Consider the following 24,942-nt stretch of genomic DNA (forward strand, 5'->3'; position numbering starts at 1 on the left):
TTGTTCCTTGGGTCATGACCAATCATCCCAGTAAATTTCATAAAAATCGGCTGAATTTACGTTTTTGACCTTTTCGTGACCTTGACCTTGACCTTTGACCCAATCACTCCCAAAAAGTAATCGATTGTTCCTTGGGTCATGACCAATCATCCCAGTAAATTTCATAAATCGGCTCAATTTACGTTTTTGACCTTTTCGTGACCTTGACCTTTGACCTTTGACCCAATCACTCCCAAAAACGAATCGATTGTTCCTTGGGTCATGACCAATCATCCCACTAAATTTCATAAAAATCGGCTCAATTTACGTTTTTGACCTTTTCGTGACCTTGACCTTTGACCTTTGACCCAATCACTCCCAAAAAGTAATTGATTGTTCCTTGGGTCATGACCAATCATCCCACTAAATTTCATAAAAATCGGCTCAATGTACGTTTTTGACCTTTTCGTGATCTTGACCTTGACCTTTGACCTTTGACCCAATCACTCCCAAAAACTAATCAATTGTTCCTTGGGTCATGACCAATCATCCCACTAAATTTCATAAAAATTTGCTCAGTTCTGTTTGAGTTATATGAAGTACAAACAAACATTGTGGAACTTCCGACTGCGCGAGAATGGGGTAGACACGTTTTCTGCACGCTCCCACCTTTCTTTAAATTAATACTAAATTTAGTTCCCGTACGCAACGAAAACATTAAGAAACAGCAACATCTAATCAATAACAACATCGATGGATGACAAGAGGGTCACACGATCGGCAAAGGATACTAAAAAGGACGAAGACAAAGAGAGTACGGCCGTCAACCAAGTGAACATGGAAGCCATAGCGGCAATGCACGAGGAACTGCGAGCAGCCATTTCGACGGACTTTAAATCAGCCATTTCATCATTGGAATCTAAACTGGACACAATTCAAGCGAAGGTTGACGACCACGACAAGCGGGTAATTTCTCTGGAGAACCATGCCAACGAAGCCAGCGACCAAATTAGGGCACTTGAAGCTAGCTGCATATCCATGGCTGAGGCAATTGCTAAGCTACAAGCAAAAGTTCTGGACTTGGAAGGACGAAGCAGACGGAATAACATTCGTATCTTTGGATTGCCCGAGGCGATTGAAAGCGGCTCTCGCCCAACTGACTTTTTTGCAGAACTTCTGGTGGAGGTATTGGGGGAAAAGGTTCTCACATCGGCACCTGAGCTGGACCGCGCACATCGCGCGCTTAAGCAAGGCACCAGGGATAAGCCGCGTTCCGTTGTGATGTGTTTCCACAAATTCCAGACGCGCGACCTGGTGGTACGCGAAGCCCGCTCTCTTCGAGGCACACTTCAGTACCGAGGCACCCCAATCCAGATCTTTGAAGACTACAGCCCTGAAGTCTTGGATATGCGATCCGAATACCGAGACGTAATGAAGGACCTGTACAACCTTAATCTCAAACCTTCCCTCCTATTTCCAGCCAAGCTGTTTGTCACTCTAGATAAAAACGCCGACAGAACGCGCCTCTACTCGGTCAAGGAAGCAGAGGACCTTGTGTCAAAGCATCGGCGGGCACAGCCGTTCAACCCCAGTCAAAACAACGTTGAGGAGGACACAGCATAAATATCCTTTGTCCACATTCACGTGGCTTGCGAACTGTTATGGACCTTAAAATGGCTAATATTGAGTTTGTATTTCAAACATTTGCGTGACTTCTCGAGCCAGGCATTCTTGCTGACTAGTAGGCGAGACTATTTTCCTTTCTTCCTCTCCGTGAATTCCAGTAGACTTTAACCAAGCATTCTTAGTAAGCTACAAAGAGACTGTGTATCTCAAACTCATAAACACTAAATGTGTTTCTTCATTTGTTTGTTTAATTTTCACTAAATTGTCATTTTAATTTGTAAAACTTGTACTATCCCTTGGCCTGCCTAGTCATCCTCTTCCCACTCAACCCCCTTCAGCGTCTTTAATTATTTTATTTTTTTATTATTATTCATTTAAAAAAAAAAAAACTTGTATTTATTTACTTTTACAAGGGAAAGAGTCACTCTTGTTTACTGGGCAGGTCTCCTAAATATGTTTGATGGCAATTATGTTCTTGATAGGCCAGTTGTTTGCTGTTTTACTTGTTAAATAGTACCATTATGTTGTGGGGCACTTATTATCAAGCCAGGTGGGCTGCGAGTGCAGGACAGGTGAGTCTTGGAAATGCCTTTTAGTGGTGGTAGCTGCCGTCTGGGCAGTCTTCAAACTAGGGACTTGTGGGGGCAACTGATTTTTATGTTTTCTTTTCTCTCTCTCTTTCTATGCCAGCAGCAACATATAATTTTCCTACAGACAGTGTTTATTTTACTTTATAAAAATAGATTAATAGAGTGACACATGATAAGAATGCAGCTCAGGTGCACAGTGGGGGTTACAACTTTGTTAGTTGGAATGTCAAGGGCCTTGGTCATGTTGTAAAACGAGCGAAGGTATTTTCTCATCTGAAGTCACTTGGTGCGGATATAATATTTCTTCAGGAAACACACATTAAGCATACTTCTAAAGGGAAACTTAAGGTAGGCTGGGTAGATCAACTATATGAAGCAAACTTCTCTACCAAAGCAAGGGGGGTAGCAATCTTAATCAGGAAAAACATCCCCTTTATTAAGTCTTCAGTAATATCTGATCCCAATGGTAGATTTGTAATTGTAGTGGGAACTTTAAACTCGGTTCCGATTACACTAGTAAACCTCTATGCACCTAATTTTGACAATCCTGATTTTTTTCAAAAAGTTTTTAATATGGTTCCTGATTACATAAACACGAGTGTTTTAGTGGGAGGGGACTACAATTCCGTTCTAGACCCCTTGTTAGACAAACAGTTCTCCAAGTCCCTTCAAAAATCTAATTCATGTATCCGACTTAATACTTTGATGGAAAACCTTAACTTAGTCGATATATGGCGTCTCACTCATCCAACTGTAAGAGACTATTCCTTTTTCTCCTCAGTACATAAAGTATATTCACGCATTGATTATTTTTTAGTGGACTCTAAGTTATTATCAGCTGCTGTTTCAGCAACCTATCATCCTATAGTGATTTCAGACCATGCGCCCATATCCATGGTACTAAAAGTAGGCTCTGTAAGAGCTACTCGTAGACAGTGGCGTTTTGACGCTACCTTACTGAAGGATAAGCAATTCACTGACTTTCTCCAAAATCAGATCTCACTCTTTATCGTTGAAAATGACACAGGAGATGTAAATGACAAAACCTTATGGGAAGCACTTAAGGCAGTAATCAGGGGTCACATCATAGCCTATGTGTCAAGGCAAAAAAGAGCTGAAGCGATGAGACTGGAAGATTTACTTAAGGATCTTTCTATTCAGGAAGGCCTCTATAAGACTACCCCCAAAGAAAGTACACTTGAAAAGATTACTAGATTAAAATATGAATATAACACCATCCTCTCTCAAAGAGTTCGCGCATTACTTGCAAGAACACAACAAAACTACTTTGAACTTGGTGACAAGCCCCATAGGCTTCTAGCGAGGCAATTGCGACACACTCAGGCTACCCGTGCAATACACAAAATAAACGATAAAAAGGGCAAACTAATAACAGATCCACAAAAAATAAACAAAGCATTTGCTTCATTTTATGAAGAACTGTATCAGTCTAAAGTTGGGTCCTCTGACCTACAGAAGATGAATGAGTTCCTAGAGAAGAGCCAGCTCCCTAAACTTGATGATGAGGCCTGCGAATCAATTGAAGCACCCATTACCACGGAGGAAATCAAATCTGCTATATCTCAATTCCCAAATAACAAAGCCCCAGGCCCAGATGGGTTTACCATTGAAATCTACAAAAAATACTCATCCAGCTTGACCCCTTTGTTGCTGCGCATGTTTGCCCACTCAAAAGAGACAGCAGTACTGCCACCTTCACTGTATAATGCGAACATTACTCTCATTCCTAAAAAAGACAGGGACCCTCTGGACATGGCGTCATACCGCCCAATATCTCTCCTTCAAATGGAAACAAAAATTCTCAGTAAGGTGTTAGCAAATCGACTTCGTAAACATATCGCTAGTCTCATACATCCAGATCAGACTGGATTTGTACCAGGTAGACAGATATATTTTAACCTGCGCCGTTTATTCAATATCATTTATAGTAAGCAGAAAGAGGAATCTGTGGTCATAGCGTTGGACGCTGAGAAGGCTTTTGATTATTTGGAAAGAGAGTACATGTTCACCACCTTGAAGTACTTTAATTTTGGCCCCGAATTCATTAGATGGATTGAGATTATTTATGCTCATCCTCGGGCTTCCATAATCACAAACGGTGACATCTCAGAAACGTTTCCCCTCCATAGAGGTGTACGTCAAGGCTGCTCTTGCTCACCATACCTTTTTAACCTAGCGCTAGAGGCTCTAGCCAGCCAAATAAGAGCAAAACAGGAGATAGCCCCAATTGACATTTTAGGGGTGAAGAATAAGATATCACTGTTTGCGGATGACATTACTTTATTCATCTCTCATCCTAAATCCTCTATTCCCCCCCTGCTTCAGCTCATCGATACATTTGGTAGCTTCTCAGGGTATAAAATTAACTGGAACAAGAGTGAACTAATGCCCATATCTAATAAAGTAGACCATAACTTCCTTAGTGCAACAGCTTTTAAAATTGCAACTGACAAATTCAAATCCCTTGGCATCATAGTAACACGTGATAAACAAAAGCTCCTCTCCAGTAACTGGGAATCCAAACTTCAGCAATTCAAACAGAATATCCAATTTTGGAACACATTGCCTATCTCCATGGTAGGTCGCATCAATGCCATAAAAATGGTTGTCCTTCCCCGATTTCTTTACATTTTTCAAAATCTCCCTGTGTTTATTCCCCTCTACTTCTTTAAAAAACTTGACTCAATCATATCTTCCTTCATTTGGAACAATAAATTACCTAGAATTTCTAAAAGACATTTAGAGAAACCAAAGCCGGAAGGAGGCTTCAGCTTGCCCCATTTTAAATTTTACTATTGGGCGGCTAACCTGAATGTTTTACTGCATTGGCGTAGCGCCCTTCCAGGGACCCATAGCAATCAAGAGGATGCCCCCTCGTGGCTTCAGATGGAAGTACTTTCATGTGGGCCCACTTCCCTCCCTGCCCTCCTTAATAACCCTCCTAAAGTTAAAATACCTTCCTACATTAAAAGTCCCATTATTATTCAATCCCTTAAAGTTTGGAAACAGATCCAACATTTTCTTGATTTGCCTAAAGTTTACTTAGACAGTCCAATATGTCATAATCATGCATTCACTCCAGCCTTAATGGATCCAGTATTTTCTAAATGGAGGACCAATAATATACTCTGCATACAAGACCTATACTCTCAAGGGTGTCTAGTTTCATTTCAACATCTCCAACAGGTATTTGATCTGCCAGCCTCACACTTTTTCAGGTTCCTGCAAATCAGAAATTTTATCAGAACACATATACCACAGTATGAACAAAAGCCCCAACATACAACACTGGACAGCATTATACGGCTTACTCCAGGCAACAGAGGCACAGTCTCTATTTTGTATGGTATATTGGGGGCTCATCAGAAAGTGAACACTGATAAGGTTAAAAACAGCTGGGAACAAGAACTTGGTATGGAGCTGTGCCCATCAGTATGGGAGGGTGTACTTGATATGATCCACGGTACTTCAGTAAACTCCAGACACTCTTTGTTACAGTTTAAAGTGGTCCACAGGCTTCACTTCTCCAAGGCCAGGCTGCACAGTATTTACCCTAACACATCTCCCCTATGCGACAAATGTAAACAACAAACAGGTACCCTGACGCACCAGTTCTGGGCATGTCCTAAACTGTCTCTCTTTTGGACTCTCATATTTGACTACATCTCAAAAGCGTTCCACAAAACTATTGTGCCTGACCCACTCCTTGCCATTTTTGGCTGTGTAGAATACAATGTCAACATAAGTGGCTATATAGGACAAGCTATCTCCCTCTGCACTCTCTTGGCTAAACGTCTCATTCTCCAACATTGGAAATCAGAAGCCTCTCCTCAGTTCCAACAATGGCTTAGAGATTTGGGTAGTGTGTTGCATTTAGAACGGTTGCACTACAGCAACACAGGCAGGGAAAGAGCATTCTCTAAAACCTGGCAGCCACTACTTGATAAATGGTCAGAAACGCAGGCCACTGACTCCTAGCTCCTGAGCTCTCCTTATTCTCTTTTTCTCATTGTCACAGTCTTTTCACTGTCCTACCTCTATACCTTATTTTAGTTAGCTGGCTCTTTTTGCTCTCTCTCTCTCTCTCTCTCTCTCTCTCTCTCTCTCTCTCTCTCTCTCTCTCTCTCTCTCTCTCTCTCTCTCTCTCTCTCCTTGTGTTCTTCCAGTTGCATTTTGTTTGGGGTGGGGGGTTGGCTGGGATTGTTTTGTTGTTCCATATGTATAAAACTTAAACAAAATACGAAGGAATATGTGGTATATTGAAATCTTGTAAAACGTCTATTTCCTTCAATAAACATTATTCAAAAAACAAAAAACAAACATTTTGACCTTGACCTTTGACCTTTGACCCAATCACTCCCAAAACTAATCGATTCTTGGGTCATGACCAATCATCCCACAAAATTTCATTAAAATCGGGTCAGTTTTGACAAACAAACAAACAAACAGACAGACAGACAGACAGGCAAAACATAACCTTCTGGCGAAGGTAATAATAATGAAGAGAACACGACAGCAAAATCAGAGAGATTAGACACAGACAAACACTTAATAGTGAGAGGGAGTGAGAGGTGTGTGTCAGTACTCACTTCTGTGTTCTGAAGACAACTGTAACAAGACTGAACATCAGCGCTACACCCAGACCCACATCCAGGTTAAAGGCCAACGCACACAGAGCAGTCACCACCCATACACACTACCACACACACACACACACACACACACACACACACACACACACACACACACACACACACACACACACACACACACACACACACACACACACAAAGAATAATTACTCTAATTGAAATATCGATGATAATAACTACTGAATATAATTCATTTGAAATTTTGATAACAATGAATGAAACTGTATGAACTTCTGTATGACTACTGTATGACTCACCAGGTCTATGCGGTCAGTAGCCCAAAGTTTAGGCACCTCCCTGACTTGAATAAATATGCCCTGCAGATTCACCAGAATTACAACAGCCAAGACTGCCTGTAACACACACACACACACACACATACACACACAATGAAACACACACACACACACACACACACACACACACACACACACACACACACACACACACACATATTTACCACCAATCTCACGTAGCCTAATGAAGCACAGACTTCACCATGATAGTGCAGAGGGGGTCGCCGGCGGGCCTATTCACTATTTGAAGAGTTCAGATGCAAAAACCCCTAACTCCATTTCTGAAGACCTGCACTTCTATATTTGTAGAGAACCCCATTGTTGGTTTGGTTTACATTCATGTACTTGATAATACATATAAATAGTTATATTATATAAATAAAATAAAAAAATCAGCAATTTTGATAGTTTTGTATTAAATAAAAATTAATTAAGATTATTTTCTGAAAAGGCACTTAGGGGGTTTTGCATCTGAACTCTTCATTTGCTGAAAATACCCAACCACATCATAACGACATTGCAATGACATTACCGAGAGCCTTAACACATTGAGTACCAACGCTGTAATAAAAAGTTTTTTCCCGCCCATGCGTAAATATGCATAATATGTATATGTGATTTTGGGAGGTCTGTGATGAATACAAATGACAACAATGGCAGTCAAAAGCTCGTGTCATGATTTGGACATTTTAATTTTAATCACAACGCCAGAGCAGTAACTGTAGGTAAAGCAGAGACGGTCTATTGTGAATTAAAAGAATCTTTGGGTAAAGTAACCCACATTGACCTCGCTTAATGAGGCTCAGCTTGTAGCCCTGTTAGTCTTGTGATTCTATGGTGGTGGACTATGATGCTGCTGTCAAGAATCGTGCCTGTTGTATAGCCTACTTACTTTTATGATCGGCATTGTCCACTCTATGTCACTTTTTATAGTTCCCTTCACGCAATAAACACGGAGGAGGACAATTTTATATCGTGTCTGGCAGGCTGAGTAGGTTACTTCAGGGGCTAACATCCTTACCCGGATCCTTGGCTAGATCCTTACAAATGACCCCCGAACTGTGATCGGATCCAATACCCTGGGATTTTTTTTTGGGGCTAAATTACTTTCGGGACCTGTTCCACCTTCTGTGTGTGACTGAAGACCGCACTTTTGTGTGTGCAAAGATATTTTAACTTGCAGGGCATACCAAACCTTGCTGTGAAGCCCTGGACGTAAATGCATGTCTTGATTGGCCGAGGTAGTCAGACAGTAGGTGTGTCAAGTCAGGATAAGCAGGACAACACAAAACTGAGCTTTTGTGCCAGCTAATTTCATATCAATACCAACTGGTCCCCGTTTAAACGCGTGACATTCTGAAACAAAAAAAACTCATTATCTCCGTTTCTTGCAGAATTCTGGTTCGGTGTAACTTAGGTTTGCTTGGCAATAAAACCTTGTAGAGACACAAGGTTTGCATCCACGAAAAGGGCAAGATCTCCACTATCAAACGAGTCATAACATGTTTCAGTGGCACCATCACATATGCTCTGACTGTACAAAAGAGGTCAAAAAAGGGCTTAGAATGCCGTTATTCTACGACATAATTCCGTAAGCACCGCCGGTGTTCAATGTGTTAAGTAACAGATTAAGACATATCCATTACAATGTTGGAGCCAGTAACGTTATAACAGGCTCTGCGCTAAGGGGTTAAGTAATACATTATGCCATTGTCATTCTGGTGACAACAAACTTATAACAGATTGGATGTTGTGATGTCTGAAGTCTGAGATAAGGTGACGTATCACACCTTGGGCAGCTGTTCAAATAGGGCCCCAACCTTCAGCAGGAAGACCAACAACAATAGGGCAGAAATCAGAGAAGACATCTAGAAATAGGAGAGGACACAACAGCTAGTCAGGAAGTTTGTTAGTTTGTTTAGTCATTTGTTTCCATTCACATTCACAAAAAAACCTTTTATAGCATACATACTGAACAGATTCATAAAACAAACAGACTAATTACATTTTGATTCATATTTGGAGGACATTTCACATTCACATACTGTATATTCATGTTTGCACAACAGTACAGAATTCAACTGTGTTTGCTGGGTAGGTATTGGCATCACCATGCAAATGTAATAAGACATACTGCTGCAGTGTGAATGACGAGGGCATGTGTGGAAATTTGCGATAGTTTGAAATGATAAGGTGATTCAATCTGAGCTGTGCTTCAGCATTTCATAATTTTTCCATCCAACTGTCTCCATAACAGTCAAGTAGAGTTATTACACTATATAGTACCATGTGAGACTTGTTGCCTGAATTGTTATCGCACTGTCACAGAGAAAAGACCATTGAATTTACAGACTAGATTGCACATTGCACTTCAATTTGCCTGATTGTGTTCATCTCTTTCTTTATCTGCTATTTTATTCTATCCTTTTTATTATGTCTTCCTTTCTTTTACTATGTGCTGCATGTGAACAGCAGGGGATCCTGTTTTCTTCCTGTACTTATGACAATACAAATTAGCTGTAGCAATGAACTGTAGAACACTTGTGTACTGTGATTTGTGTCATCTGAGATGACAGTATAACCATATGGTTATTTTGCTTTCATTAACTAGAAATTATGGCATAATTGCACTGAATTGCACTATGGTTATTTTGCTGTTATTACCCTGAAATAACTATGAAATTAACAAGAAATTACCACCTTATTAGCGATTCGTAAAGCAAAGTGTTACCCAGTTTTTCACAAAAGCTAGAACAACCTTTCTTGCATACCGAAAATTAGTGGTATTACGATGCAAATCCAAACCTTTAAAATTCTCTGTCATCATATGCGAAATCCGGAGAACGTGCCAAACGGGATGAGGACTTAGCTCGACTTGCTCCATTTACTCCCATTGAAATTTTTGAGAGCTACAGCCCCATGGATTAGAAGTAGAAGGGCGTGACTTAGATGCCCCATAGAGCCGGGGCCTTCCATTATTTTCTGTTGGGAAGTGGTCGCGAGGCAATAGGTGGTGACGTAGGGAAGCGAGGACGGCGGGCGGTTTGCGAGCAGGGCAATAAAGTTGAGCGTGGTTCTTTTTAATATGGAAATGAGGAGCGTGGTCGCGAAGGGGTAACCAATGGGAGAGCTTTACAAAACCTGTTACCGCCATGACATCACATGTGTCACAAGCTGTACTGCGGGATATCTAAAAATGGTTTTGATTTTGGTGATGTCAACGACATCAAGGTAACACCATTTTTTCATCCATTTCACCACCTCCTTACCCAATCTAACACTATACACTAGGTGGAAGCTACGCAATCTGTCACCTACTAACTTCTTATCAGCGGTGGCCACTGCGTCAAGGAAAACTGGGTAACACTTCCAAATAAGGGGCCATAATTAACATTAAAGTAGCTATAACCTAATACTTAAGTAAGGGTTAATAATCATTACTTAACGCCATATTAGACACATATTAATTGCTATTAATGCATATGTTGAGCATTAGTAAGCAGTTACTTAACTATTAGATAACAATAGCATATTATTATTAAACTAATAGATAAGTAAGGGCACAGTTAATAGTTAAGTAGCTATCAGGTCATACTTAACTAAGGACCAAAATTAATACTTACTTAATACAAAAGTATGGCATAACTAATGGATAAATAATACATAAATATTGGGAGTTGGGACCCTTATATTAGAGTTGGCTGCGGATAACTAATGGTTAATTAATCCATAGATATTGGTGTTTGGGACCCTTATAATAGAGTTGGCTGCGCATACCTAATAGTTAAGTATGTAATCTACTGTGATGTCTAGCTTTCATTCGTTCAAATCACTGTATTAATGGCAACAGGAGCCATTATATAGCAAGGATTGGACGTACACTTCTCAACGATGGTGGGATGATGAGATGTAATTTGTTCATATACCACTTATTGGTTTTAATGGTAAAAACCCTACAATAAATGCAGAACATTATGAAGAGTAATAGTTTTGAAGCGAAACTAAACCATTCCTTTGTGATGTCTGAGAGTATCAGCTCCAAGAAGTGCAGTGCATGATGGGTACTCAATCTACAGACAATATTTCGGTATTATTTATTCATTAGTTATGCCTTACTTTTGTATTAAGTAAGTGTTAATTTTGGTCCTTAGTTAAGTATGACCTAACAACTACTAACTTTTACTGTACCCTTTCTTATCTATTAGTGAAATATTTTTTATGCTATGAACTTGTAACAAAAGTTATTATATGGCTGTGACGTCATCGGTCGAATGCTCCATTCATTTCAACGGGGCTCCCCAACGTTCGCACGTCTGTTATTTTTCGATAACGGACGGGTTGGTCTATAACAGACCGCTGTCAATGGCAACAAGACTTTTCACTGCTAAAGCGACTTTTCAACAAGACTCTAATCAGCTGCTGTGATAGACAACACCTGTTGTCCTGGCTACCTAGCTGTTGCCTAGCGGTGTTCCACAACGGCACTGTTTTGTTTTGCGCAGCAACAATCTTAACATTAAATAGGCCTAAAGAAATGTCCCCGCCATGTGTGAGTCATTTAAGTATATCCATATAATAAGCGGGTTAACTTTCGGCGAGTCGGTCGCTTTGTGGAATAGCAGCACTTCAGAGAGAACAAGACCCCTCCGCTCCGCGTCGGGGTCTAAAGATTCTCTCTGTCGTGCTGCTATTCCACGGTAGCGACCTTCTCGCCGAACGTTAACCCTTACGTAATAGTCTATGTAATAGTTAAGTAACTGCTTACTAATGTTTAACATATGCATTAATAACAATTAATATGTGTCTAACGTGGCGTTAAGTAATGATTATTAACCCTTACTAAAGTATTAGGTTATAGCTACTTTGCTGTTAATTATGGCCCCTTATTTGGAAGTGTTACCGAAAACTGTCTACGACTCACACCCTCTTCACAGACGTACCCCATGGATCAGTGCTGGGGCCCCTTCTGTTCGCAATGTACACCTCCTTCCTGGGATGTGTCATTCGAACACATGGGTTCTCCTATCACTGCTATGCTGATGACACCCAGATGTATCTGTCGTTCCGTCCAGAGGACACCACGATTTGCCTCTCCGATTTGTCAACTTGGATGAAGGACCACCACCTACAGCTGAACCTGTCCAAGACAGAGCCCCTCGTGCTCCCAGCTAAAGAGTCACTCTGTCATAACATCAACCTCAAGATTTACATTGTTACTGTCAACCAGAATTGCCAGGAAAAACTTCCTGTAAACTTACAGTGTGGGGTTCAAAGAAGGTATGGCCAACTAGACTCACCTGAGTCTTGCCCCCAATGCCCTCTTGCACCATACTGCGAGACATGGACGTGCTGACCACAAAGCACTGGAACATGCCCCCTATGGAATTACACAAGCCCATTGCCAGCAGTTCCTGTGGATGGGAGAATAAGGAAGTCAAGAAGTCAGGAGGTCACACACAATACTCATGAACGGCGTGACATGTTTCATGTGCGTTACGCCCTTTTATGGGGGAAAACATTGGGGGAAAGCCAATGCAAGTCAATTGGTGGTGTTGGAATAAACAAAAGACAAGGACCTGACTAGCGTTGTTCATGCTCAACATGCCGAAAACGTGTTATGTTTCCGGCTGTTCAAATAATACAGCCAAACAGCCGTGGCTGAAGCATGGGCTGTGTGCATTTAGGCTAGCCGATGTAGCATTTATGCTAATAAGACATTCGGTTTGATTTCCCCCATAAAGAGGTGTAACGCACATTTACGACTTAAGTACCTGGATGGCCGTTCATGCTTATAAAGAATCAGGAGGTAGGGTATGAACATGCACACAGACTAACTGGGCAAACACACCAGCGGCAACAAGATTAAGCAACAGAGAGTCACTGGACTGTGCAACAAAAGTGATACGAGCAATAGAAGCGACAGAGTATGTCTGTTAAAAGCAGAATGCAAGCATTCCGACATCCCCATTGACTGTGGTGGATGTTGCTGAACCGCTTCATAGCTCATTTGCATAATATTCGAAGTCCAACTATAAACGTAACTATAGACGTTCAAATCGCCCAAATCGCTTTTGTATCTTCTGTTGCCAGCGCAGCGACTCAATAAAGAAGTCAATTACTTCCGTTGCTGCAATCACTCAAGTTGCGTCTGGTGTACTGTTTTACTTTGTTCTCATGCAGATGGTTGCATGTGGGTCTGCGTGAGAACCAGGCTAGTGTATTTGCTAGTGTATTTTTTGCCTGGAATGTCAAAAATCGCCCTGTGTGCAATTCAATTTGCAGTCACTAGGGGCGTATGATTTCTAGGCTAGCAATTTTGAAGAATCTTTTTTTTTTAATCCTGGTTCCGGATAGTGATCCTGATCACCACGAAAAATGTAATCACTTGTTCCTTTTGTCATTTCCAAAAACTCCACAAAGTTTCATCCAAAGCCGTTCATATCTTTTTGAGTTATCCTGCTGACGGACAAACAGACAGACACAAATAAACAAACAGACAAACCAACGCGACCGAAAACATTACCTCCTTGGGGAGGTAATAAAGTAGAAATATTTAAAAAGTGTGTCGCTTTTAACCCATTGTGTCCTGGACACATACGCTGCATTCAGGTTCTTAAGATTTGAGCTGTTTTATTGAAAATGTGTGTAAGTTAGAGCTTAATGAACACATTCTAAGGCAAAACGAGGGTCCTAGCTTTTATAAATGCAACTCATTTCATGTTTGTATGTGCTTTGGAGGATGAGATAAGGTTTAATAGGCAGAGGGCACCCTTTCCCAAAAAGGGTTTAGGACAAAATGGATTAAGCTGGCCCTTTGCAACCCTTTCGTAGGATCCGGTATCCGGTTCCGGATCCAGCAGGATCTTAAGCAGTGGATCCGGTATCCGGCAGGATCCTAAAAATCAGGATCCGGTGCATCTCTACTTTGCAACAATGCACATTTCACAACCTCTGGAGAACGTGTGGACACCAGAGCCATCCTCCTTTCTGTAGCCACTCATACCAAGCACTAGTCTGGTATGACCCGCCCATAATACTTCTTTTCATATGAATGAAAAGAAGTATTATAGGCGGGTCATAACAGGCTAACCAAGCACAATACTCAAAGATATTTTTTCAGGCTGTGCCAGAGCCTGATAATTAAATCACACTACATGTATTGTCATAGTAGGCTAATGCATGGCTGGCCTGTGGTAGCTACCTGGTTGCTGTCTATAGTGTAGCCGTGCTTGAGTGCAAACATAGTTCCCAGAGAAGCCGTGAAGCCAAAGCTGACCACTGCCAACGCAAACGCCGGGACCAGCAGGTCCTTAGAGAAGGAGGACAGAGGTGGGAGAGAGGGAGGAGACAGACTGCGGGAGGGAAGAAAAGAGAGATGCAAATAAAAGGAAAAGAAAAAATGACTAGCAATTACAGGTTAAGTTACATCTCTGAGTAAGTGCTTCTACATTAGTAGAACAGTGTGTACAGTAGTATTCACTGGACTGTATGGATTAACAAATGGGGTCGCAAACAATCTGTACACAGTAAAAAGATTGTCGATTTAATATTTTCTAGTTTGTATTTGGTACCAGAACCGCCTAGAAATTCTGATTTCACACTGCATCTATTACCGCATAGGGTCTTTTATTGTCTCTGGGTTCAGTCAAAGTTTGCATTTGCATTTAACAGTGTAAACGCGTAGCACACAACTCAAAAAACTGAATACAACCTCTGCATTTACCCCATCACAAATGTGAGGAGGGAGCTAACATGACAACAACCTCCAGGGAGCCTTGTTCGGGGTGCCTCAGTCACAGCTAGAGTATGCAAATAGTGTAGTAGTTTATTTCCATTATGTTGCCAATCCACAAATGTAATCTTTTTCATGTACAGTATATTTACCACCATCAATTTCATACATGAATAGGTGGATCTTCTCCATGTCCGTCATTTTGAATTTGAATTAGACACCATTGACATTCTTTTTTTTTTAAAATCTTTTATGTACTTTGTACAGTACTTTGGTCAGACCACACATTAGTTTATGACTTAGTAAACAATCATGAAGAGATCAAATTTGTGAAGAAACGACTAAAATTCAATATTCTACCTGACTGTCCATATATAACTGACTGATAATAACTGACTGTCCATAATAAACAGTGTACTGACCCAGTAGGTACTGTGCCCACCACTGGAACTCTGTGGTCCACAGACAGATCAAGCTGCCAAGACAAGAGAGTGGCCAAAACGACCTAAAACATGGAAATAATGTGTCAATAAAATAATGCCATTCCTGTTGTATTGCATGCAAATGTGTGTGTGTGTGTGTGTGTGTGTGTGTGTGTGTGTGTGTGTGTGTGTGTGTGCGTGCGTGCGTGCGTGCGTGCGTGCGTGCGTGCGTGCGTAATCTCTCACCAGTACAACTTCCCAGGGCACCGGTATGGGGAGCCGGTTCCTGAAGCAGTAGTTCAGCACCTTTCCCCCGACCAGGATAACCATGGAAACTGCAGACACAAATACCGTTCCGGCCGAGGACTTGTCCAATGTAGACAGAACATCTCCCAACATCTGACACACATGCATGCCCACATGTATGATTGGAGAACAGAATGTCACACACAGTATAGTAACACACACACTATGCACTGTCACAGAAAGAAAGACTGACATTCTCTCTCTCTCCCTCTCCCACCCCTGACCCCAACCCACAAAACATAGAAAACATTGTTTTAAAACAAACTAGAAGCACTCAGAGAGCACAGACCTCCGCCAAGGAAGCTGCTTGATAGAACATTTGACTATGTTACACCCTGTCTTTCTGCCTTCTTTTTGTGGAGTTAGAAACTGGAATGTTTTGCCCTGTCCCACAATTCAATTTGCGGTCAGGGCATCTAGATGTATAGGCTAGCAATGGTGAAGAATCTTTAAAAAGGTCCTGGTTCCGGTTCGTGATCCAGATCACCACCATAATTTAATCACTTCTTCCTTGAGTCATTACAAACAACTCCACAGAGTTTCATCCAAATCCGTTCATAACGTTTTGAGTTATCCTGCTGACAGACAGACAAACAAACCAACAGACAGACAAACCAACACGACCAAAAACATAACCTTGAAATGATTTCAGTGGTTCTTGAAGTGGTAACAGTGTGAGAAGCACTTCAGTATGTGCTCGTCTTTAATCCCATTAACAAAATTGGAAGTATTGGCCCTTCTCTCTGTATACATTAAAAAAAACAAAAAAAAACTGCAGTGCGAATTCAACACTTAGTGTATTTGGTCCCAGAATACTCTCTAAGTAGTGTTGAATTAATACTGTATTGTTTACTGAGTAGTTCTCTATCAGAGACAAGCCCACTTCTAACATTTACAAAGTAGGATGGTCATAGACGTATATGTCCCCTGTTCTCTGAGGGAGAATGAGAGAGACATCTCTCTGTATGGGTTGTTCTCATCGTGTGAGACATCCACCGAAGCACATTCTCTCATTCACCCTCAGAGAACCTGGGAGAGAGATAGGGCCTTTCCCATTACTAATCTCTACCCCTAACCCTACGCCTTCCTCTTGCCCCTTGTGCTTTCAAACGAAGCCGCAAGGTGTAGGGCTTGAAACGCAACCGCTATAGATTGAGATATACAACAATCACGGAATGACACTCACAGATGTCACTAATTCCATTCATTAGGTTGACGTTAATAGCGATTTTTTTCACGTGCGTTTCACGGAGAAAAGGGCCATCACACATTAGGACAATGTTAAACTTAGTACAATGGAATAAATATTACCACTTTAAGACCGTCAATTGTGGCGAAAATACTTGAACTTGTGCGCTGTTGTGGGTGCCACGGCTTGCTGGCCATTTTTAAAGGCATTCGCAATGCATTCAGGGAAATCTGTCGTAGCCCTCCATCGACAGAGTGTGGTGTCAGAAAATCTCCGCGCGGAGGGGTGGAAAGCCCTTCACTGTACCCCTACCCCTCTGTCTGAACGTGGATCGAGATGCCACTACCCCTACATGTGGACTGGCAAAACGGAGGGGAAGAGGAAAGGCGTAGGGCTTATGGGTGTAATAGGATTAGCCGATAGAGAGAGATGTCAAACGAAACTCGACTGAGAGAGAAATGCTAAGTGTTCCTTTAATTGCACCACAAAGACAGCAAATGTTTTCTACTCTACTATCCTGCTCTGTTTGTGAAAAAAGAACATGCACGCACACACGCATACACACACACACACACACACTCACTAGGGATGCAAATGATTAATCGATTAACCCACTTTAATCGTTTAAAAAACATTAATCGTAATTAATCGCCAATTCAACTGACAAGAGACCCAGGTGAAATGAGCATGTGAAAAGTGAGTATGAGGAGGGGTGTGTTGAATAGTGGAAAATTAAAATCACCTTTGAATTAAAGACTTTAAAGAGAATTAATTTAAATGTAGTGTTTTATCTCAATTTTTAACACTCTATTTCTAACACTCACACACACACGCACACACACTCTTACCCAGAAGATGGCGAAGACCCCTGTGCGTCTTTCTGTGTTGATGCCAGTCATTAGAGGTATCTGGTATATGGCCACATGGATGGCAGCTGCCACGGTGTAGCCCCCTACTAGTGGCCCAGAGAGCCACCGACTCACCCCTCCGCAATGCAACAGACACAGCACTATCTGCACAAAGACAAAAAGAATATCTGTACATACAAACGTGCATATACACACTCCCCATATATACAAGATCTGTGGATCTTGAAAGTTTGGTGAAAATAGTAAAAATCACTGACAATATGATCCTTTTAAAATAGCTGCTAGCCAATGATATCAGCAAATTCTTCTAATCCTACATCTGATGACAGAAATGTATTTCCCATGTCTGAAAACATAAAATAGTGTTATTTTCAAATTCATACCTTGTTTAGTCCATCAGAAAAGTGATTACATGGTTCTTTTTCTAACTTCGTTCGGTGTTTCACTATGGGAATCGCTTAGGGCGTGACCAACTTACGGAAGCTCTATGACATTACGTCTGTCGGAGACAGACAGGTCGACTCGTTCGGGCTCCGCCCCCTAGGGTATACCCAGTCGACCCTCTGGAAATCCATCATTCATGCTTTCTTCCGTGACCCAGAAGAAAGAGACCGAAGCTCGACTGCGCTAGGTAAGGCTGTACTCGCTGAACTGTTCTCAGGCGGACCACTCAGGACCCCGTCGCTGAACGCAACTGCGGCTTACTAGTGCTGTTTTGCTAACCTTCCTAAAGAAGTATTTTGAAAGTTTGCAGTTTCCCTGCTTATTTTTACATACAAACGTGCATATACACACTCCCCATATATACAAGATCTGTGGATCTTGAAAGTTTGGTGAAAATGGTAAAAATCACTGACAATATGATCCTTTTAAAATAGCTGTGCAATGATATCAGCAAATTCTTCTAATCCTACATCTGATGACAGAAATGTATTTCCCATGTCTGAAAACATAAAATAGTGCTATTTTCAAATTCATACCTTGTTTAGTCCATTAGAAAAGTGATTACATGGTTCTTTTTCTAACTTCGTTCGGTGTTTCACTATGGGAATCGCTTAGGGCGTGACCAACTTACGGAAGCTCTATGACATTACGTCTGTCGGAGACAGACAGGTCGACTTGTTCGGGCTCCGCCCCCTAGGGTATACCCAGTCGACCCTCTGGAAATCCATCATTCACGCTTTCTTCCGTGACCCAGAAGAAAGAGACCGAAGCTCGACTGCGCTAGGTAAGGCTGTACTCGCTTAACTGTTCTCAGGCGGACCGCTCAGGACCCCATCGCCGAACGCGACTGCGGCTTACTAGTGCCGTTTTGCTAACCTTCGTAAAGAAGTATTTTGAAAGTTTGCAGTTTCCCTGCTTATTTTCTTGATCTGGTAAAGTCTCGACGCTACCAGAGTAGCGTGGCGGGCTAACAACCTGCCTAGCTAACCAGCCGCGGCATTCATTTGCTTAAGCTACTCTCCACCCAGTATTCGGTTACTGGTGTGGAATTTTTGTGGTAAACCTAAACCGCAATCGACTTTGCGCCGTTTCTAGCTTTCCCACCCGTCTACTTTCTAACGTTTTATCCACGAGGACCATCCCGCTCGTTGGACAAGACGCTAGTTGGTAACGTTCAGCTAGTCACTCACACCACGTGTGGCTAAGCTGCTAGCAGGCGCCAACCTAGCTACGCACGTGTCGTGACGAGTAGTTTGGTTCACTATATTCTAACCCTCTCATCTCTCCCACAGAATATGGCTTCCACAAGCAATTCGAAAACCAATTCCCCCGCCAAAGGGACCGGTGGAAAGGGAGGGCAAGGGAAGGAACCAACTTCCCGCCCATGCCCGGCTCAATGCGGCTCCACCATCTCTGGGAGGGATCCGCACATGATGTGCATCTTCTGCACGGGCCCTCAGCACGCGCAAGCGGCGATGAAGGACCCAAGCTTCTGCAACCACTGCGCCGACATGCCGGATAAGGTCCGCGCACGCAGACTGAATGTGGCGGTAGGCAACAACCGGGGACCCAACGCCGGCGTGGTGCCCAAACCCGTTTGGTCAGACGAAGTGGACGTCGAGGCTTATCCCTACGACGATCTAACCTTCCACTCCTACCTACCCACCCGTGAGTGCGGCTACCTACTCGTCACTGACAACCCCCCCTCCCAGGGAGAGGAGGAAGAATGCACTATGGAGTGCGAGCCTGGGGTCAACCCATGGGCCCTCGACTCCAACGACGAGGGCTACCCAACTCCCCTGCTGTCACCCAGGCCCCCCAGCACCAGTGACCAGACTGGCCCGGCGGACGCCAACCTGGACTGTGAAACATTTCCAAGACATACTGAGAAACAATCACGTGTTAATAAAGACAGACAACACAACAGTGGTAGCTTATATAAATCGCCAGGGCGGCACACGATCACTGAAGCTACACAGGCTAGCGAGACGACTGTTGCTCTGGTGCGGAGCACAGTTCCTGTCAGTTCGCGCAACACATGTACCAGGGGTACTGAACAGGGGCGCCGATCTCTTATCGAGAGGGAACCCCTTATACGGAGATTGGACTCTCCACCCCCAGGTAATAGCCCAGGTGTGGGAGAAGTTCGGACAGGCCACCGTAGATCTCTTCGCCTCGCGAGAAAAACGCTCAGTGCCCTCTTTATTTTTCTCTAACGGACGGAAATGCACCGCTGGGTGTGGATGTGCTGGCTCACCAGTGGCCAAACGCCCTGCTATACGCATTCCCTCCCATCAGTCTAATTTGCCCCACACTGGCCAGAATCAGGGAACAGGGCCTATCGCTGATATTAATAGCCCCACATTGGCCATCCAAACAGTGGGTAGCGGAGATTGTGCAGATGTTGGAGGGCCCTCCGTGACCCCTACCTCTCCGGAGAGACCTGGTCACTCAGGCGAGAGGAGAAATTTATCACCCACATCCAGACAGACTGGCACTATGGGTTTGGCCCGTGAGAGGTGGAACTTAGACGCTGTAGGCCTACCCCCAGCTGTTAAAGAAACAATACAGGGAGCCATAGCTTCCTCTACCCAGAATCTATATGGCTGTAAATGGCAAGTGTTTGAGACATGGTGTGCACAGAAGGACATCCTAGCTTTTCAGTGCTCGGTGGTAGAGCTTCTTAGTTTTCTACAAGACCTGTTGGAGAAGGGTAAGACCTTCTCCACCATAAAAGTGTACCTAGCAGCTATCTCAGCTTGCCATGTAGGCTTTGGGGAGAAGTCAGCGGGACAGCACCCCTTAGTGTGTCGCTTCATGAGAGGTGCAAGACGCAAACGCCTGGTATCCAGACCGTTGGTCCCGCTGTGGGACTTAGCCTTAGTTCTGGACGCCCTATGCGCCCACCCCTTCGAACCTCTGGAGGAGGTGAGCTTTAAGTTTCTCTCTATCAAGACGGCCTTACTGGTATCAAGACGGCCTTACTGGTAGCCTTGACCACGGCAAAACGAGTGAGTGAATTGCAGGCCTTCTCAGTGAAGCCCTCATGCTTACAATTTGCCACTGACTTTAAGAGGGTACGCCTTAGACCCAACCCGGGGTTTGTGCCTAAAGTGGTAGACTATGCTTATAAGTGTCAGACAGTGGAGTTGGAGGCTTTCCACCCCCCCCTTTCACTTCAGAGGAAGGTCAAGAGCTCAACTGCTTGTGCCCGGTTAGAGCTCTAAGAATTTATATTCGGAGAACAGCTGAATTTAGGAGACACGATCAGCTGTTTATTTCTTGGGCAACTCAGCACAGAGGCTTGCCTCTGTCAAAGCAGAGACTATCACATTGGATTGTGGAGGCTATAGCAACAGCCTATCAGAGTAAGGGCTCCCTACCCCCAGAGGGCCTGAGAGCTCATTCAACCAGAGGCATGGCCACCTCTTGGGCACTATTCAGAGGTGTGTCAGTAGGAGACCTATGTGATGCAGCGAACTGGGCCTCAGGGAACACGTCCGCCCGCTTCTATAGACTGGACGTCTCGGGGCCGTCCGTAGCTCACGCAGTCCTGGGAATAGACTCAGCTGCTGTGATTTAAGCACCACGCCACGTCAGCGAGGGTATAGTAGACTGTACACTGGTGCATGCAATATGGGAGTGGGCTACATCTCCCATAGTGAAACACCGAACGAAGTTAGAAAAAGAACGTAAGGTTACGACCGTAACCCCCGGTTCTTTGATAACAGAGTGAGGTGTTTCACCTGTCTTTCCCTCCTTGCACTATGTGTTAGGTGGGGAAGAAACCGTGAATGATTTCCAGAGGGTCGACTGGGTATACCCTAGGGGGCGGAGCCCGAACGAGTCGACCTGTCTCCGACAGACGTAATGTCATAGAGCTTCCGTAAGTTGGTCACGCCCTAAGCGATTCCCATAGTGAAACACCTCACTCTGTTATCAAAGAACCGGGGGTTACGGTTGCAACCTTACGTTTTGACCTGGTGGCAGCGGCCATATTGGATTTTGCCCATTTGAGGCATTTCAGTAAATTTTTGAGTCCGGCATACAGCAGATTTGGATTCAGCACCCTTGATACCCCTCAATCAGTTGTATGCCGAAAATTAACACAATTTGCCCCTAGGACCTTAAATAAGCACCTTTTCAGAAATCCTGCCAAGACTATAGGCAATCGTTTTATAGCCAGGCCGTGCCCTCCTAGTGACGCAACACCTTCTGCGTTGCTTCTAGTCGAAAGTAGTCTAGTAGAAAAATCGGGAACTCCTCCCACTTTGTCAGGAAGCAAACAACCAGTAGCAAACCAAGAGAGGTGGGTCAACCATGCCGTTTTGGGAAATGTTAATTGTTATGCTTTTGGTCAGACCAAGTCTCGAAGAGATTTGAAAGTCGATGATAATCAGGGTAATTGTTTTAAGGTGTATGTTCAATGTCTCCCTGTAGTGTTTTGATTATATTTTATTTTCCATATTATTAATTAATTCATATCATATAAAAAAGCTCTAAACTTACTCTAATATTATTTTGCATTATGTATGATGAGTATTTTCATGTATGCTTGTTTGCTGTTGTGAGGTGTGTGTGTGTGTGTGTGTGTGTGTGTGTGTGTGTGTGTGTGTGTGTGTGTGTGTGTGTGTGTGTGTGCGTGTGACAGAGAAAGAGACAGACACAGAGAGAGAGAGAGAGAGAGAGAGAGAGAGAGAGAGAGAGAGAGAGAGAGAGACTGTACCTGTATGAGTCCACACATTATGGTGAGATGGGAAGCCACTGCCACTTTGGCCATGTCAACGTCGCTGTCACTCCTGTTCCCCCGGTTGCTTGGCAACTCCATATCACCTGTCACTGTTCCCACCATGATGGCAAGAATGCCACCTCCTACAGCACATTGGCATTGAGTAAATGGAGTGAAGTTTCTTCTATAGCTGAGATTCATTTATAATGCTTTGTTGTGTTGTGCTGTGTTGGTGTTGTGTTGTGTTGCTCACCCACTGAAATGTGCCTGGATGTACCAAATATCACATATATCAGGATGGGGTAGAAGGAGGTGTACAACCCAAACACTGGAGGCACAGCAGCTAGCATGGCACTGGCCATTCCTGAGGACAAGGGAAGTGAGGGACTGAATAATTATGAACACAATTAGGGCTGGGACATTAATGCATTAATTTCGATTAATTAAACACACAAAAATTAATGCGATTAAAAAAATACAGTGTAACTCATTTTAATCGCACTATAATATAGCTACATAGTTCTGGATTAGACCAGTGTGGAGGGCAGCATTTCGCCTCATGGTGAACAGTCTGCTGAAATTCAGAAGAGTTCTCTCTTCTTTTAAAAATGAACAATATTTTTAGATTAAGCTTATTTATTGTCATTATTCAAAATCCATGTGAAAAAAAATACTTTTCACTGTTTACAAGTCAGATATTTAAATGCGATAAAAATGTGATTAATTCGATTAATTAATTTCAAAGCCTATAGATTAATTCGATTAAAAATGTTAAGCGAGTCCCAGCCCTAAACACAACTATACATATACTGTACAGTATACACACAAAGTTGCAAGCAGCTAAGTTGTACGTTATGTCATTTAGGAACTCAAGCTTGAAGCTATGGAACTTGGTGCTTGCTCTAATAAGAAGTCCAAGTTGCATCCAACTTAACACTTAACACGTTTGGAGATGTGCAGTGGAATTGTTAAATTCTGTAATGTCTGACCCTGTGGCAGATGTATGATGCCCACGCTGATGCCCGCGATGATGTCTCCAATGGCGTTGTCTTTCAGGGAGTAACGGGGCAGCCAGGACAGTATAGGAACACGGGAGAGGAGGAAGCTCTTCAGCTGGGACCCAGAACAACTACAAACACACATACACACATAAGCAGACAGACACAGACAGACACACATGCACACATAAACACACACAGATACATATACATGCACGTACACTCACACGCGCACACATTAGTACAGCACCGCCTGTTAGTATTGACACCCTTGAAGTTTAAGCACACAATGGGACATAGCCCATGAATGTAGACGACAGGATCTGTCTGGGGACACCAGAAACAAAGACGGACTTTCCAGTAGGTAAACCTAGGCAATTGCCTAAGGCCCTGACAAAATCTGTCCTCCATAGGGGCCCCAACTGTCAAACCAGTCGTGTTAAACACGTAAAAAAAAGCAGGCTTGATCTTAATGTGTCACTTATAAGCAAAGATTTATATCTATTTCGGCCCAAAATGGCTAGATCCATGCCTGACCAGAAATGCTATTATTTGCAAAAACAAGACTTCCAAATAATGAAAGGTCATCTCAAAAGACCTTTGTATACTCACTTCAACGTTCTGTTACGTTATTCAGAAATCTGTCAACATGGAACTGTAAAGAACCTCCTTGGATGTGGGAGTAAGGGAACAATTTATGATAGAAGTCTGTGAGTTGGTGCAAATAGTGAAAAAAACACCAGGTCTAACATCTACAAACCTGAAGGTCAATTGTGAACAGTTTTGGGTATAGTTGTTTCAACAAGCACCAGATGGTACACAAAGCAATGATTTCTGGGTGGAAACAATGGCAGACCCCATTGCTTAACAAATGTCATAAAATGGAACACCTGATATTTGTGTAAGAGAACACGGGCAAAACACAGTCCATTCACAGTTTTTTCTTGATGGCGTTAGGTAACATGATTTTAGAAACTGACTCACACAAAGTCGTCATTATCACGATTTCAGCAGGGCAATAGATACCTTGTGCATATGTTACAGTAACACATTCTCGTTGACTGGACACATTTTGCATTCATGTAATGC

At 42.9% G+C, this 24,942-nt stretch overlaps 1 protein-coding gene across 1 annotated transcript in view; it reads right to left on the reverse strand.

Moving 5' to 3' along the window:
• slc26a6 (solute carrier family 26 member 6) overlaps positions 1 to 23,217 on the reverse strand; it is a 26,376-nt gene extending 3,159 nt beyond the window's left edge. The window contains exons 1-10 of the mRNA XM_063209676.1: positions 23,109 to 23,217; positions 22,853 to 22,995; positions 17,662 to 17,826; positions 15,565 to 15,717; positions 15,319 to 15,401; positions 14,366 to 14,516; positions 12,462 to 12,575; positions 8,955 to 9,032; positions 7,126 to 7,221; positions 6,806 to 6,912 (exon numbers count right to left, since the gene is read on the reverse strand). Coding sequence (XP_063065746.1) covers positions 6,806 to 6,912; positions 7,126 to 7,221; positions 8,955 to 9,032; positions 12,462 to 12,575; positions 14,366 to 14,516; positions 15,319 to 15,401; positions 15,565 to 15,717; positions 17,662 to 17,826; positions 22,853 to 22,995; positions 23,109 to 23,217 — 1,199 coding nt within the window. The remainder of the gene's footprint in view (positions 1 to 6,805; positions 6,913 to 7,125; positions 7,222 to 8,954; positions 9,033 to 12,461; positions 12,576 to 14,365; positions 14,517 to 15,318; positions 15,402 to 15,564; positions 15,718 to 17,661; positions 17,827 to 22,852; positions 22,996 to 23,108) is intronic.
• Between the last annotated feature and the right edge of the window lie 1,725 nt (positions 23,218 to 24,942).

This window comes from Engraulis encrasicolus, chromosome 10 (assembly GCF_034702125.1).
Source record: "Engraulis encrasicolus isolate BLACKSEA-1 chromosome 10, IST_EnEncr_1.0, whole genome shotgun sequence".
NCBI lineage: Eukaryota > Metazoa > Chordata > Actinopteri > Clupeiformes > Engraulidae > Engraulis > Engraulis encrasicolus.